Raw genomic sequence first — 17,167 nt, forward strand, 5'->3', positions numbered from 1 at the left:
GCGTTTCTTTCTTAAAGGTGACCTGGAAAAGATTTTTTTAAAATATAGGGTTTCTGCCCTTCTTTATAAATATGGCCTGGAAGGTTTTAGTTTAAAAAATTTTTTTAAAAAAATTGGGGGGGGGGGAGGAAGAAGAGGGAAGAAGGATGTCTTCCCCCATTAGAGTGACCAGATAGCAGATGTGAAAAGTTAGGACAGGGAGCAGGGGGAGGTGGGGGTAATAGGCACCTATTACAAGAAAAAGCCCCAAATATTGGGACTGTTCCTGTAAAATTGGGACATCTGGTCACCCTATCCGCCACGCCTATTTGTTTTATACCTTAGAAAGTTCAGGAATTTTATTTATTTCTTCCCCAGTTTTGCTCAAGGGTCTAAATGGATGTCTCAGCAGACGTTGATTGTTTTTAATTATAAGGCTGGAGACAAGAAGTCATTAGCAATGACATCCTTGCTCCCAAATGTTTTTTCATCCCTGGAATTAAATAGGTCAAAAGACAAACAAGCCAAAAAGATGGAGCCTGATACATCACTGCCTGGCACCTTGTGCATAATCACATCTGTGCAAACTCAATTCCAGTTTGGGAGCATTTTACATTTGCTTTGCACTAGAGTAAAATGAGCGATGCAAGGTGCAAGTTGAGAATCAGGACCACAGAGCTGTGAACAGACCAGCTAAAAATCTCTTCCCCTCTCAAATGCGCAGCTATCTTACTCCTGGCTCTTGGGTTGTCAACCTTTCCCTAGCTCTCTAGTTGTACAAAATCTCCAAGACAGACCAGTCCTGAATCAGAGAGTCTCCAGCCTAGACAGGGCCCAAATCTCCAATATATAAAAACAAATGGGAAACAAACCCACTAAAAAATAAATAAATAAATAAATATTATATATATATATATGTTATACAAATATTTTATATAAAAATATTCATCCACCTGCCAAACCACTATGAATCACAAAGGGCACAAGTCCAATATTCACCTTCTTCCCCCCGCCCCCCGGCTTTGCAGGTCACCTTTCACGTTTGGAGAAAGTGGAGCCAACAAATATACATTCTGCTTAAGTAGCACATTTGGTGGCTTTTAAAAGGCATTTTACCACAGTTGGGTTTGACATCTTCTTCTTTGGAGATTTATTATACTGTAACATCACAGGGCGAAAACCTTGTAATTTGTAAGCCTTTGGTTCTAGCCACAACATTTTTAAAAACATAGTTATTATTAATTATAGATCCATAAACATGTGCATGCATAGTCTGGGCAGTAATAAACTAGAAACTAGGACAGTTGGTATCAGATCTAGCAAGATAGGCTTTTTTGACAGCATTGAGCAATAGGACAACACAGCTATAATTTGGGGAGAAGCAGAGCGACACATGGAATGGCTCATTACCCAATCAAGGTCATTCCGAAAAGAATTAATGTGAGTGTGTGTGGGAGATGGGGGCGGGAAAAAAGACAGAACAGGAGGAGAGATGGGAGAAGGAAGGGCCATTAACTTGATAGCTCACGGGACCGGGACTCAGGACACACAGGTGCTATTCCTGGCTATGCTTGTGACCTTGGGCACGTTGCTTCGCCTTGTGTGTCCCATCTGTAAAATGGGGATAACGATATTGACATCTCCTTTGTAAAGGGTTTGACCTCTACAGAGGAAAACGGCTGTAAGAGTTGGAACATTATTGGTGTTTCTATTTCACTCACCCCCCACCGCCAACGCCACTCCCCCATTTTAGGTGGGCCATTAAAAAAACGTCAGCATAGACTTTCCTTGTCCCTTGCTCCTTCAGTCAAAGGGAACAAGGGCGCCAATGCCCAGATATCAGCACCGTGCTCCAATAATGCAGTGAAACTATCATCACAGGGCAAGAAAAGGGCTTGCTCTGGTGAGCCTGAAAAGTGCAAAATATAAAAGACTACAACCTCCAAACCCCTGGGATTGGACAAACTTAAGGGGAAAGAGAAAGGGGATTCTTATTTTGAAGACCTAGTGGTTGCAGGTGCCAAAGACAGGGACTGTTTCGGTGTATTCCCAGTGCCGTGTCTAGCTTAGCCATGCTGCAGCTGCCTAAGCTGGGGAAGCCATTCTGGGGACTGGCGTGCAAAGGAGAACACAGAGAGCCCTAAAGCATTCAGTGCTTCACTTGGGTTATTCTCCCTGACTGCTCCAGCTGGCCCACTCATGGGCCAAGAAGTCTGCAGGACAGACTTGTTTGGAGGATGCCGGTTGCCTTCTGGGTTTCTCCCTTGAGTGGTCTGACCTTCCGTCCCTGGTTTGCAGGGTGGCTCTTTGGTGCCTGTCCTGGATATGCAAGGAACAGGAGACTGCTAAAGGTCATGAAGACAGGCAGCTATACAGCACAAGAGCTACTTACAGCAGGCGATGTCCAGGAGGTTGCAATGGACAGAGGGCACCCAGAGGTTGGATGATCCAGTGTCAAAGACCACGGTGAACTTTTGCGGTGGTGTCCCAATACCAATCTCGCCATAGTACTGAGCCTGGGGGAGAAGAGGAGCGCAGAGAGGAGTGTTAATACAGATGAAAGTTTCTGGAGACAAGGAGGGTATTCTCGCTCAAAATTGAATTGAACTGGATAATCCTCTGGGATTGATGCATAAATAACTTAGTGGTGTAAGACTGCAATTGCAATCCCTACTTCTCCCAGCAGGAGTAGGGAATGGTGTAGACAAGTGCTGGCGGTAGCGAGCTCATAATCACTCCAGTACCAGCCTCTTCCAGAAGGAATCACTTATAGCGAAGGGCATAGTAGTGGTGAGCTCACAGCTGCTCCAATCCCAGCCTCTCTCAAGAGGAATTAGTGTAGGAACGTGGGCTGCGGTAAGCTCACAAACCGAGATCCTCAAAGGTAACTAGGAGCCTAACTGCCATTGATTTCAGTCCTACAGCAACCTGAGCCTCACACAGCAAGAATCACTGAAAGGAATAGCAGGGAATCCAAGAGATACAGGAGCATCGGAATAGGTTACAGCGTTTGCAGGTTGGGTAGGAGTCTGCCTCTCTCTCCTCCACCCAAGCCACACAGTTACAAAGTGCTGTACAGAGAGATGGACTTGTGATGAAAGCCCTACAGTACAAGTCATAAGATCTGGGTTCTGTTCCCAGCTCTGCTACAGACTTCCCGGGTGACGTTGGCCAAATCACTCGATCTCCTGGTGCCTCTGTTCTCCTTCTGAAAAAAAAATGGCGGTAATAATATTCCCTTCACCTGTCTTGTTCATTTAGAATGTAAAAGAGTCTGTTTCTCACTAGGTATTTGTACAGCACTTAGCACAATAGGGTCAAGGCCTCTAGGTGCTACCATAACACAGACAGAGGGAAATTCCTCAGAGAATACCTGGAAGTTACTACACTTAGACATGGAATGAGACTAATAAAGAAATATTACAACTGGAAGTAAAGTGACTCTGTCATCTCTCAAGTACCTCACCTGCTGTCAGTTCTTAGCAGGTAGTAACTAACGTCAGCCAGGAAAATCCTGTGCGAAACAGAACAGGTCCTTCTAAATCAGTACGTGAAACCCCTGTGTTCTATGCTCTTCCAGGTGCCCCAGCATGGATATGGGGCTGTCGCCTTCGAGCTCCTCCCAAGCATAACAAAACTGTACATAGATCAGTTCCTTTGGCAGATGGATGTGCACCTCTGTGGTGGTTTTATCCTGCCTAGACAAGCCTGACATCCCTCTAGTTTCTTACCAGCTCACTCCCACTCATTTAAAAAAAAAAAAAAACACATTTATTTTTTAAAATGTAAAACAAAGCATCAGCCACAAAAAGTTGGCTGCCCGCAGACAGTACCTTGGGCATCCACCTCCCTGAGCTTTTGTTCTAACTCCAATATGCAACTGTAAGTAGGGCTAGATTACACTTGCTTGCTCCTGTGTGCTAGGTAGGTAGATTTCCCAGGTTAGGGCCATTAGCTTCTGCTCATTTGAAGTTTTCATTAAAATAAGAAGTTTCTAATCCTTAGGACAGTGAAGAGAACCCTGCAGCTGTGAACCAAGTGTGTACTGATGCAGTGCAGTCTGAGTCTGGAGACAGCCAGGTGCCTCTGCAGCTGATCTTCACTCTGCCATGCTGCAGCAGAGTGAAACTGGACCACAGGTTCGCCAATTTGCATTGTTGCCATTCCAAGAATCAGGTTAGTTTCAGCCCTCTTGACACTGGGGAAAGTTGTAAGTAGCAGCAGCATACATGAAGCTAGTCACTGGGCAGTGGAGAGGAGTCAGGACTCGTAAACAGGCTGAGATAGAGGTAGAGTAGCAGTGAACTTTCCAAGCACCCTTGCAGCTTAAAAAAAAAAAAAAAAGGTAGGTGTGAGAGAGAGAAATGCTCAGTTTCCCTTCCAGCAGGGAGGGGATAGGTATAATAGGGAGTACACAATGATCACCTACTAGACCTGCAAGCCAGGGATTGGTATGAAAGAAGCCCTTGAGCAGGGATCAAAGACAGAGATTCCAAGTAGGACTCCAAGGAGCTAGACATGGGGCTGGCTTCTCACATGGGTCATGCCTTCCCTTCGTTCTTACCAGGCTTTGGCTAGACAAGATGGGAGAGGTAATCTCTTTTATTGGACCAACTTCTGGTGGCTAGTAGTTTTAGTACAATGGTACACAGAAGTCTGGAAAGATTTTCAACCCCTATTTGTGAGTGAGTGAGAGGGAAAAGATAAGTTAGGAAACTCACAGAGACAGGATGATTTATTTGTTTATTGCAGGGAGGTGAGGGGGAGGGAGAAAGAAAGCAAAGATAAAAAATAGAGGCGAGAAGGCAGAGAAGTGGTGGAGGGAGAGAAAAGGAAGATCCTAGGCAAATGCTGAAGACACACCTCCATCTACTATAGGAAAGAAACAAAAAGGTGGAGTGAAGCCAGGAAGGAAACACAACTATTACAAAGTGAAAAGAGGGAGTAAGGTGAAAAAAAAAAATTAGAAAGCCAACTGGCATTGTGACAATTACAGTGCACAAGAGTCTGATTCCCGCAAATTGCAAGAGGTAGGAGCGGCAGCACAAGTATTTCCCACCCTGGCTGGCAGGCTAGTAGGGATCAGAAACTTTTCAAGCGGCAAGCGTAGGAGAACACAGCTCCCCTGAGCCAGGGGGTAGCAAGAGATTGCACAAGATGTGCCTGAAGGAGTTTAACGAAGGGGGGTGGGAGAGGCGTTGTCAGTATTGTGGGGAAAGAGCTGGACCAGCAGTTTAGAAGCAACCTTGGAGTCTAGTTTATCAGCCAGCTACATGTGCGGGTGGCTGGATGCCCTGGACTGCAGCATGCTGAACACAGAGATGGCGGTACAGAGTACACCAGTTAGGCAGGCCTGGTGCTCCTGTTCATGCGGCATAGATGGCATCCCCGAGCAGCAGCAAAATTTTGCTTATTGTTATAGGAGCGATTGCAGGGAGGGAAGGGCAGTCCCCCTCCAATTGATGGCAGAAGGAAGTTGAGAGCTGGCACAGCCCTTGGGTGTGAGGCACACAGATGCTCTGGGTTTGCTTACTGGGACTCTCACATGATGGAGGACATCTCCCCACCGTCCTAAAGTTTATTCCTGGTGTTGGGAACCATCAGGATTGGGGGCAAAGGAAAGCCACACACCATGGACTGTTGCACTGTGCGGAGAGGGTAAAATGGGGTCCAGCTGGAGCTGCTCTTCCCTCTTCTTCTGACCCAGAACTATGCAAGGAAACGCCTCACCCCAAAACACACACTCCGGGGGCACGAGAACGCAGATGGTGACTTCCCCTGGCCCTTCCTCCCCCATGTGGTCTTGGGGAAAAACTGCAGTGAGAAAAATCAGCCGGAGGCTCCAGTCTAGCTGGTAGGAGCGGCACTGAGGCAGCCAAAACCGGGACCAGACATACCAAGGACTTCCTCTGCTGATTGATCCGACCCTGTCCCACTGCCCAATCTCTTCACCCCAGTTCACTCTGCACCTGCCCCTCTTAGCCTTTTGTTCTCTGTCCTGCCCCCTCACTCCTCTTCCCCTCACTTTTCTTTCCTCTGAATTTACCCTTCTCCCACGCTGCACCGGTCTGGTCAATTTGGACTGTAAACTTGTTGTGGCAGGGACCATCTGCTACTCTGTGTTTGTACAGTGCCTAGCACAGTGGGGGCCCCAGGCTTGATGGGTGCTTAGTAATAAGGGAAGGCTGGGCAACTAAAATAAAAATCTCAGGCCCTGATCCACAGACAATCAGGACCTTAGAGGGAAAGCTCTGAGGAAGGGAGGTCAATTTTTGCCCTAAAACACCCTCCAAACCTCAGGGTCCTGATTAAAAAGGACACTGCAGTGTATAGCCAGCTGCAGTGAGGCAGGGTCCTAAGTATTTAGCAGTTTTGTAAGGCAGCTCAGATCACTAAGGAGTTAGTGATCCATTATAATAAACTGTAATGGGGAGGCAGTGGTGCTTTCCGATTATTGCTAGAACTCAAAAAAATTAACCCCTTATTGCAGGCAAGGAGGGATTAGCACGGGACACATGCCTGACTACATCAGTTTATGGAATCCTGAGCATGATTCTCTACTGCCTTGCCCCTGCTGTGCTCATTTATACTGTCCCCAAGTGCTAGCCAATAAACATCCCACTAGCTTACAGTGGAGTAGGGTTTGTAAGGCATAGCCACATAAGGAGCAAGGTAGCACAGGATCAGTCTTCCCCTGACCAGCAGTTCTGGGAGACGGACCAGGAAAGCCCATTACTAGCAGCATGGCAGTGGGCTGACTGGAAGCATAGCCAGAGCGCAGCAGGGGAGGCTGAATAAAATGAAATGCAGATGGAGCGATGTTGGCTTTTTGTTTTTTAAATTGCCTTAACTGAAGGGGTTTCACACACAAGAACTCATCTGATCAGAATAGCCCTGGACCAGCTTTCCACCGGTTTGCCAGCAATACGCTGACTTGCAGTCACAAGGGAAGGCAGCGTAGATGGGCCAATGATTCAGCACTTTTCCTGTGTTGTTTTCTATGTTTTTTATTTTGCATGGTCACCAAAGTTTGTCCAAACCCAGCACGCCTCAAAGGTCACCCAACAGCTGTGCTGAGGATTTTCACTTCTCTGCGTTCTTCCAGTGGGGAAAAGGAGCCACTAGACAGTGACCCAAAGATCAGCTTACTTTAAAGCACTTCCTTAATACTAGAAGAGAATGACCCTGGGTCGATGCAAAGACCTCATCTACACCTTAACTAGAACCAAGTCAGGGGACCCAATTACAATCTTGCCCCGTGACCAGATTACAAACACAGATACTAGTTGATGTAACCAACACGTAACCCTGTAGTAATTGAGTCAGGTGACCAAAGTGTTGTAACAGGTACTTGACTGGGTTAAAAACTAGAAGTGGTCACAATCTGAAGAGAAAAATCTCCCAGTCCTTTCTCCTTTATTTGATCTTTTGAAGCATCCTTCTGTAACCCTGCAAATACCTCTCCACTAAGAGTGACAGATTTCCACTTGTCACTGACAGTCATGGTCAAATCCCCTCCATGTAATGGGCTATTTAAATTTTTGCACATTGCCAGCCAGAGCACTGTAAAAGCCTAATCTGTTAGCAAGGCAACAAGGTGGAGGAGGTCGTATTTTTTATTGGACCAGCTTCTGTTGGTGAGAGAGAGAAGCTTTTGAGCTACACACAGCTCTTCCACCAACAGAAGATATCCCCTCACACTCCTTGTCTCGCTAATATCCTAGGACCAACATGCCTACAACACCACTGCAAATAGTAAGAGGACAGACAAGAAAAGCTTTGCAGACTCCCTGACTTCCAAAGGGAGCTTGAACTTTGGGAACGGAGCTGATCTTAAAACAAAAAACAAACAAAAAAACCCACATGCCCATCCTACAAGGCTGACTTTGTACTGAATTTGCAGCAAATCCAGTACAAAAGTACTTAAAAACTAACAGATACTTAAGTGCTTCGCTGGGTCAGTCTCCATCACAGGATTAGCTGGGCCTATATGGACTAATGCCTTCAGTCACATGACTGTCACCTGATCAAAGTGTAGGCTAGAACTGGGGGCTTGAATCTTTGACAGGCCCAACTCACCCTATGACAGGGCCACAGAACTTAGACTCAGGGTTTCTTTAAGTTCTGCCGGCTGCAATGGAGCCCCACTGGGCTGTTCTGGGACCTGAGACAGGAATGCAGCTGTACATTAGCCACACACCCCTTCTGTACGTCACACCCCTATGTTGGAAGTGGGATGGGCGGCCCACAGCTGCTAGGCCAGTTCTATGCCATCTGGAGATTCCTAAGGGGAAATTCTTAAGGTAGCCGGTTAAGCCGGCTATAAGATTGCACCAGTCTCACAGCGCAAAGCAAAGCGTTCTCCGTGTGAGCCATGATCTGGCCAATAGACGCTGCTCAAGGAACTAGACAGCTAAATGTATACACTAGAACCAAATAGATGCTGGGAAACCCAGAGGAAGTGCTATGTGCTTTAAATACTGATGAGCTTCACAGAAGAGGTGCTTGAAGACCTGACTGCAGAGATACTGCTTCCCTCGGCCAGGGAGGGCATCCTAGGTGTAGGGATGCAGGAGAACTAGGTCAATACAGTTAAGAAAGCCATGGAGATACCACCTGTCATGTCACTCTCATGACATGACCCACATCTCAATGGCATTGCAATGCAGGGTGTGCAGTCTCCATTGTGCATCATGCCCAAATGGCTACTTCTGCTGAGGAGGTTTAGAGGCTCCCCCAGTCTCCTAGCACTTTGGGTGGGGTTCTGGCACACTGTCAGGGTCTCCCTACCTGAAGGCAAAGGTACAACTGACCCCCCCCACCCCATTCCCCACTTTCTTGCACCAGAAAGGGAAAAACCAAAACAAGCCATTGGAAACAATACAAAGCTGACTTTAAGGCATGAGTTGTCCATTAACAGGAACAGACGCAGAGTATCCCCTTATGAGTCAATACTGGGTACCATTCTGTACCACCTGTGGGCCACAAGTTCTGGGGGGAGGAGAACAAAATGAGTCACCGGCATCCTGGTCAGCGGCAACCAAAACTCTGAGAGGGGCCTCTTGGGGAGACTTGGGCAGGATCTTCTGCCCATCTAACCAGGGGACACTGTCCAGATTGGGGTGACAAGCAGCGATGAGCGGTAGAAGGAGGGTATATTTCAGGGGAAGGGATGAAACCTTGTTATTTTTAAACTCTTCAGTCATAGGGCATGCAGAGCTGGGTGGGAAGGAGAGGGGGCATTGCCCGGAAGGGAAAAAAAAAAAAAAGGTGGGGGTGGGCTAAGAAAGACACAGCTGATATCATGCACAAGAACTACAGTGATCCCTTCTGCGAATCCTCTCCCACCCAGTGGTTGGGCCCATGCTACATGCTCTTTCAGATGGAAGGAGAATGTGGTCTGAGCTACATCACTGCCCATCACACTGACTAATATGGTCTCATTATTTCCTTTAACCACCCCACGCTCATCTGTTTCCACCTGTTGTCTCTGGCCTTTTTGTTAGTTTGTAAGCTCTTTGGGGGCAGGGACTGGTTTTGCTGTGTTTGTACAGTGCCTAGCACACGGGGGTCCTGGTCTATGACTTGGGCTGCAAGGCGCTACAGTAAGACAAATAATAAATCTGCCCTGCCACCGCTCCTGGGATCCAGTGTTCTAGCCTGATGTCACAAGAGCAGCACAACCAAATCCCTCTGACTTTCTTGTGACTTGAAAATAAACCAAAAGGGGGTTGAAATCATTTCTAGCAACAAGATTTGAAGATGGAAAAAAACAGCACCTGAGAAGTGACTTAAGTGTCAGCTCCCAACAGGCAAGAGCTGAAAATGAGGAAAAAGGTCTTTAGAAGAAGAAGCCAGAAATGTTTCGGAATCGCAGCCCCACTGTTGTGTAATCCCCACCTCCCTCTGTTTTGACATCGCTGATTAACCAATTGCGGTCCCTCCTTGCTGATCCCAAGGAAGTTGAGGGAGGAAGAAATTGGAAGTCTGACAAGAGCCCAGGGGGCTGGGGAGTGCAAGTGAAAAGCTGCCAAGATATTCCCGTTCCCAGGAGAGCACTCCACATATGCAGGACGCGACATGTATGGTTGTTCATAAGTCTGATGCCTTCAGGTCTGGGAGCTTTAAAATTCCACCTGTCCTGTAGGAACCAAGGCTGAATTGCCACTGAAATTTAGAGGTCTCATGTTTTGGGTGCCCAACTGGAGGCGAATTTTCAGAAGTGCTGAGCACCCACATATTCAACTGAAGTCAACAGGAGCTGCAGATGCTTAGCAACTCAGAAGGAAAAAAAGAGATGAGGCCACTTATTCACAATCAGGTTGGGTGTTTAATTTTCAGCACCCCAGTTAGAAAAGTTTGGCATAACTGAACAGTCTAAACCTCCTGTCTGGGGAGCAGCGTGTCCGGAAGGTCTGACGAAGCGAGTGAGAGAAGGAACTAGGCAGGGGTGAGACTAGCACAGCTGTGGGGGAAGAGGTGCGATGCAATACGAATCAAGAGCAGAAACATGGGCAGCGCCAGAGCTGGGCAGATCACCGCAGCTGTGCTGAGCCCTGTTCTGGTTACGTGAAGCAGCTAATAGGTAACTTTCTAGAGGACAGCAGCATGGCTACTACGTAGGAGAAAGAACCTGCTTCAAAGGTGGGCCCTTCTGGAAGGTTCTGCCTGCAGTATGAGAGCTGAGTCATTTACCGTGGATAAAGCCCTCGAATGAGGGTCTCTCACAATGAGGCCCTGTTTGAAAACACCGGATCCAAAGCCCATTGAAGTCAATGGGAGGCCTACATTTTTAAGAACCAGGGATAATGCTGGCAAGGGTGATTCAGCAGGATCCAAGCTGCGGAGGTGGGAAATGACCTCTATCCCGGCGGAGGGTTGCCTCTCCTATCCTCCCCTATCATTCAGGCACCCATTGCCTCCCCAATGTTTGCAAGGCATTTTCTTTTCCATCTGCAGGGAAAACACTTGCCTAGATCCTGGCTGACAGTGTCACACAACAGCCCTAATCATGTTGCTGATTCCCCATCAGATGACCCAAGCTCACATCCCCCTTTTGTAATCTGTTTCCGGTCATGTGCCAAGAGGAGACTTCAGTAAACAATTGCGGCCTTGAATGCTTGGGGTTTTTCCCTCATGCTAGTGTCAGCACCACTGCTATCAAGGGGTTAATATTATAATGAGCATGTGTGCCAATGCCCCCTACTGGATGGAAGAGGACTATAACCATGTTTCATGGATACTATACTGCTAAAAGCTAATGCAGGTTCCCCTTAATCCACAAGGGGACAATTCCTTTTGAAGTGGGTTCTGAACCTCCCTCCAGCATTCAAATTACATAAAGTCCCTAGCGAGGCTGAGGATAGGCAGCTTCCTGAATATCCAACATGTAATTTGCTCCATTAATGAACTACAAAGCGTCTGTGTGTGTCCAATGCAAACCCAGGTAGTGAGCTTTGATGAAAGGAACCCTGCACTCTCAAAATATATGCAGTGTTTTACTAAAGCAAAATGGCACATACATTCTGTTTCTGGATTCCCTTTTCACTTGACCCTCATCAGTGCTGCTGCCAGTGTGTGGGTGTGTAACATCTGCCTTGTTGTTTTCTTGAGTGCCCAATCTCAAGTGCACTCGACAAGCCAGACTTTCCAAAGAGCTCATGGCCATTTTGACAAATGCTCAGCACCCTCATCTGGGGCCAGACTTTCAAAACAACTCAGCGCCCAGCAGCTCCCATTGTGATTCCTATGGGCTTAGGCTCTGATCCAGCAAACGATTTAAAGCACATGCTTAACTCTAATGGGACTACTCAACAGCTTAAAGTAAAGCAGTAATGCTTTGCTGGATCTGGGCCTCAAACAAACAGCAGTAATTGTTCTTTTCATCCAGAGATAGCACGGCACTTTACAAAGGAGATCAATATCGCTATCTCCGTTCTACAGATGGGCAAATCACTTCCCACCTTCATTTCCCCAGCAGCTCAGTGATAGAGCTGGGTTCTATTCTTGGCTCTTACAGATTCCAGCCCAGTGCCCTGGCCACAAGGACTAGTAATACTAACGGCTACCTCTCCCTCCTGCTTGATGCATTCAGTGAAAACTACAATTTGTTATGCCCTTGCATCACAGACAGCGGATTGGTGGCACCACCAATCAGGCAAGAAGTTGAAAGGTCTGATTATAAAGGAGAAAGCTTCTACTGACAGTCAAAGTTTGGGTAATTAGCAATGAGGGGAAAAGAAATAGGTTACTGAAGCTGTGAAGACTTTAAAGCTCTCTTGGGTGTGGCAGCGGGTTTATTAAAACTGCAAATAGCTGTAAATAAGAGGAGCTCGCCCTTCAAACTGTTGGCTCCTCCATTCCCTGGGACTCTGTACTGCATCTGTGTACTCATGTAGTGCTACACTTAAAGGCCTTCTCCTCCCCCTGAAGCCAAATGAGGCATCGCCATTGATGTCTGTGGAAGCAGGACTAGAGTCTAAAGGATCAAATCTTCAAAGAGAGAGTTAGGCAATCCCTGCAACAGCTCTGTAAAGGAGGTATTATCACTGTTTTACATGTGGGTAAACTGAGGTAGAGTAAGGAGCTTGCTGCAGAACTGAGGCCCTGACTTTGGCAGGGTGAGTTTCCTCGGGAGTGGATTTCCACAGCACTGGATGAGAGAATGTGTCTGCAAACAAATACTACCCATGTGCAGGGGCTGTTGAAGGGATAAGGCCTGAGTGCAATTCAATATTCACAGCAAAGAGTCAGGCACTTGAGAAGCATTTGCAGCAGGATGAGTCAGCTATCACTGTGGGCAAGCAACAGCCTCTTTTTCCTGTCCTTGCATGCTGCAAAGAGGTGCTGATGACAACAAGTTTCCAGGTTAATGGCAGACCCTATGCATTGAGACAGGGAACTCCCTGCAATACCATGCTGCCAAATAGAGCAGTGACCCTGCAGAATCAGCTGCTGTACTTACATCCATGTAGTTCTTGAGGGTCTCCGGGGTGGGATCCCCTATGCCAGGCACACCCAGCTTGTATTTCAGGAATTCGCCCATGGCATTCAGATCGGGGATTTCGCTTCCGGCTTCATTTAGGATGCGGCGCACCGAGGGGAACTTAGTCAGTGGGATTCTGTTTGGGAACGAAAGAAAAGCACATTGCCAGGTAAAGCAAGTAACCCTGCCAATGCCACACAACAGCATCCACCTCCCCTACAGGCAAGGCTGGGCCCCATGCAAAGCAAGTGATCGTCTGGTACGCAAGGAGCGCTCAGAGGTTCAGTAGCAGTCTTACAAAAATCCAGAACATGCTGCTGTTTAATGTTCTGAGGGACAGAATTTTCCCTCCTCCTCCCCTCTCCCCAGGGTGACAGCACCTGTTTCTGTTGATCTGTGCATACAAAGAAATGCACACCAAGGCCTATAGGGTTCTCAGGAACACATCTTCTGCTGGTGCAAAATGGCACAGTTCCATTGGAATTAACGGATCTGCCAGTTTACATCAGCAGAGAATTTGGCTCCTAATGTCAGCAATGTTTACAGCGCAACTCCCAGCCTGGGGCAAACTTCGACAAAGTTTATATTTTTCTGAAGCCTACTGTCGGGTCTTCTTTCTGGAGCCTTAATAAGAATACCTAGCTCTTCGTGCTTTTCATGTGTAGATCTCAAAGTGCTTTACAAAGGAGGAAACGGCAATTATCCCCCAAGATGGGGAAATTGAGGTAACTGAGGTACAGAGACTGACTTGCCCAAGATCACACAGCAGGTACTTGGCAGAGCCAGGAAGAGCACCCAGGTCTTCCAAGTTGAAGCCCAGTGCCCTATCCAGAGAGCCATGTTGTCTGTCTCTCTCGATTCCCAAGGCCTGTGCATGAAGAGAAGCACTCATTGCTTTCCATCCGGGGCATGTCTACTACACTTCCAGCTGGGGAAGTGTGCGTCCTTGAGCTTGGAACGGCACCCCAGGTCCTACTGTAGACATCCCTGAATGAGCCAAACTTAAGGTGTGTCACAATCCAGCATTTCTAGCATGGGCTGCTTCTAAGAGTTGGAAGCCTCACCTCAACTTCAGTGACCCACGTGAGTTTGTCTGTGCGTGGAGGGGAGGTGGGCTACCAGCACCGGAAGAAAAATAAAATATCAGGACGTTTGGGTATCACCGTTATTCCCTTCTCCTCCTTCCTTCCCTCTTTGGGGAACTCCCCTTGTTCTTTAAGGCCCTCTTCATACCAGAAGCAGAACCACGCTAGTTCTAGCTATGTTCCAACACATAGAACAGGACATTGTTTTCATGACAAAGGCCTGGATCCAAAGCCCACTGATGTCAAAGAGAGTCTTTCCATTGACTTCAGTGGGCTTTACACCAGGCCTCCCATTAGCAGGGTGCTGGATGAATATAGAAAACAGAACATTCTTGCCCTGAAGGGCTTATAAAACCATGTTTGGGGAGGCGGCAGGAGTGGTGTACAGCGCTGTTTAGTTTGGGAAAAGGATTCCCTGTTCACTTGAATTAGGGAACCATGCTAATGATAGTTACTGATCCAGCCTCCAGATCCCAGCATAGGCGACGCCTCAGCGATTTCACTCAAACAGGGAAAGCACTTTAATGCTCAAGGCCCCTGCGCTACTAATGATCTTCTGGAGCCAGTGGCTTTGCTCAAGAAAGTTGCCCCTTAAAGTGTGGCAGTCAGCCTGCTCAAAACCATCCATTCTCCTCTCCCAGGGAGACCATGCATCTGGATGCTGCTGTGTGTAAGGACTCTGCCAACTTTTCTGGAGTTTCTGTATTTCAGGCCCTGTCCACACTGGGAAACTGACCGTGTTCTTGCCAGCGGTCAGGTACCATGGCTGTACTGGTTGCTGATGGCCAGCAACAAGAGTATAATTTTGTTGAAACAGTTGTTGAAAACTGCTCAGAGTCCAGAAACAAGGGAAGCACAGGAGGGGCTCTATGCAGCAAACGATAGCTCCAGTATCAGGCGGTTTCCCTAGGATCGAAGAGTGGTAAAGTCAATACCTATGTAAAGGCACTTCCTTTGTTGGTCATGATCCAGTGCAGATAAGAAAAGTTAGTATATTGACAGAAAGCAGACCACAGCTCACAGAAAATGAAATAAAGGAAGACAATTTACAGCTATTTTGCTTATGATTTAGAACTTTGTAAAGACTCCACTGAGGTTCAATTTGAGAGGACAACTATCCCAGCTTGGCACTCCCTAGATCAGACTCCTGACTCACAGGCCCTCATTCACTGCTGTCCAGCACCTAGAATAGTTATTTTCACCAGTTGGGGGTTGTGTGTGTGTGTACACTACTATTCTGATTGCAAAGCATTTTACACACACTTTGCGCTGGTGAAACTGACTGTGCAAAGTGCAGGGCCACAATGATCAGGCTCCTGATGTGTCCGGAAACTTCCACTTCTGTATCACAGATCAAAGCAACAGACTTCAACAAGAGGGCACATTGTTTCCACAACACAAATCCCCTGGTCAAGAGCTGCTTGCTGCCAACAAATCCCGCAAATTCACTGCTACCTAGTTCCAGAATAAATGTATATTTTGTGGAGCGTTTTGTTTGAAGTTAACATATTGACTGCCAGTTTCAGCAACAAGAGAAGAATATTCCTGACCACTAAATAACTCTCAAATCTTGATGATCTCTCAGACGTTCCATTGGCCTTCACAGGAGCCAAAGCCTTCCAAGCCCTGATTTTCAAAAGGACTGAACACCCACAATTCCAGCTGAAATCAATAGCAGCTGCAGGTGCCCAGACCTTCTGAACAATCAGGGCTTGGAAAGTTTTGCTCCTGTAAAGGTCAACAGAACTTCTGAGAAATCAAGACTTGAGGTTTTACTTAGTGGTCAGGAATTTTCTCCTCTTGACTGTCAGTTTCAAGTGAAAGTTAACTCAAAACAAGCCCCACCCCACCCCCAATATACATTTACCTTGAAACTATGCAAGAATGAATTTGGGTGAGCGACCTGAGCCCGACAGGGTTTGTTTCCTGAGGACCACATCCTGCTCGACGCCGTGCACCCTCAACTCTAACCAGTTTCAATGGGGAGTTAAGAGTGCTCAGCCCGTTTGCTGGATTTGGCCCTGGGGAAAGGTGACTGGGGAAACAGCTGCAACACATCCAGGGTGGCACACTACATGCTCCTAACTTCTGCTTAGCAGTAGGAAGACACTATAAAGCGCACCTCATGCCTCTTCCTGAGGCGAAGTGTGCCCTTGGAGAGGCAGGTGCATTTCCCAGGGGGGAAGCCCATAGAAAAAGTCCGGGTCTAGCCCAGGACCAAATTTGAACTCACGCTGGGTCAGATTTTTTTTTTTTTTTTTTACTTCTTTGCTTAATTCTCCCATTTCCAGCCCCTGCCGGGATGCAGGGAGGCCGGCTCTTTGATTTGGTAGGCGTCTACCTGAGTCTGCAGCTAATTCCTCACGTCAAGCCCTAATCCCCCATGAGCTCATGATGGCAGAGAGAAATCGCAACCGCCCAGGAGCGAGAGACACACGCACATTCCTAAGCAACAAAGACCCTGCTTTCCTGCAACCCTCCCCAGTTACCGCAGGCAGCCGGGCAATGGGGCAAGCCCAAGCAGGAGGGCTTCTAACACAGACGCCCCCAGCAGCTCTTTGGCGGAAGGGGAGAGCGGCTGCTGTAGCCATCGGGCTCCCAGCCAGCACCTCTGTTTACAAGGACCCCACCCCGGGAGCCCCTAGCGCCTGCTGTCCAGCCGTGCCCAGCTGCAGCCCTTCGCTCACCTGATCAGCGCCGAGCATGGGAGCACAAGGGCCAGGAGTAGGAGAAAGGAGCGGAGCCCCATGGCTGCTGCGGAGCGGGCTCCCGGCGTGACCTGGGCGGCAAGCCGATCCGTGCGTTACCCAGGGCAGGGGATGACTGAGCATGGAACCCTGTGACTTTGGGATCAGCTGACGGGCTAAAAGTGCCACTCCGTGTCACGTGATCACCGGGGAGGCGGCAGCTGGGGAAGGGATTTAACCCTGCAAACGCCACAGTCAGGCGGAGGGAGGTAGCCGAGGGCTGCCTGCGGCCAGACTTTCCGGCAGCAGTGTCGCTAACCCAAGCCTGCAAACACCATGAGTCAGCCCCTTCCTACCCCCGACCCCCATCCCGCCACAGAATATCACGAGGCTGCCTTGGATTGCTTTGCTGTCTGGCTTGTAATTTGGAC

General features: G+C 48.0%; 1 protein-coding gene across 1 annotated transcript in view; it reads right to left on the reverse strand.

The window, feature by feature from the left end:
* The window catches only part of CTSD (cathepsin D), a 34,304-nt gene extending 17,397 nt beyond the window's left edge, over nucleotides 1–16,907 (reverse strand). Inside the window, exons 1-3 of the mRNA XM_073347227.1 lie at nucleotides 16,737–16,907; nucleotides 12,944–13,100; nucleotides 2,372–2,495 (exon numbers count right to left, since the gene is read on the reverse strand). Of these exons, the coding sequence (XP_073203328.1) occupies nucleotides 2,372–2,495; nucleotides 12,944–13,100; nucleotides 16,737–16,798 (343 nt within the window). The 5' untranslated portion in view covers nucleotides 16,799–16,907. The remainder of the gene's footprint in view (nucleotides 1–2,371; nucleotides 2,496–12,943; nucleotides 13,101–16,736) is intronic.
* Nucleotides 16,908–17,167: the final 260 nt, after the last annotated feature.

Source organism: Lepidochelys kempii, chromosome 6, assembly GCF_965140265.1.
Source record: "Lepidochelys kempii isolate rLepKem1 chromosome 6, rLepKem1.hap2, whole genome shotgun sequence".
NCBI lineage: Eukaryota > Metazoa > Chordata > Testudines > Cheloniidae > Lepidochelys > Lepidochelys kempii.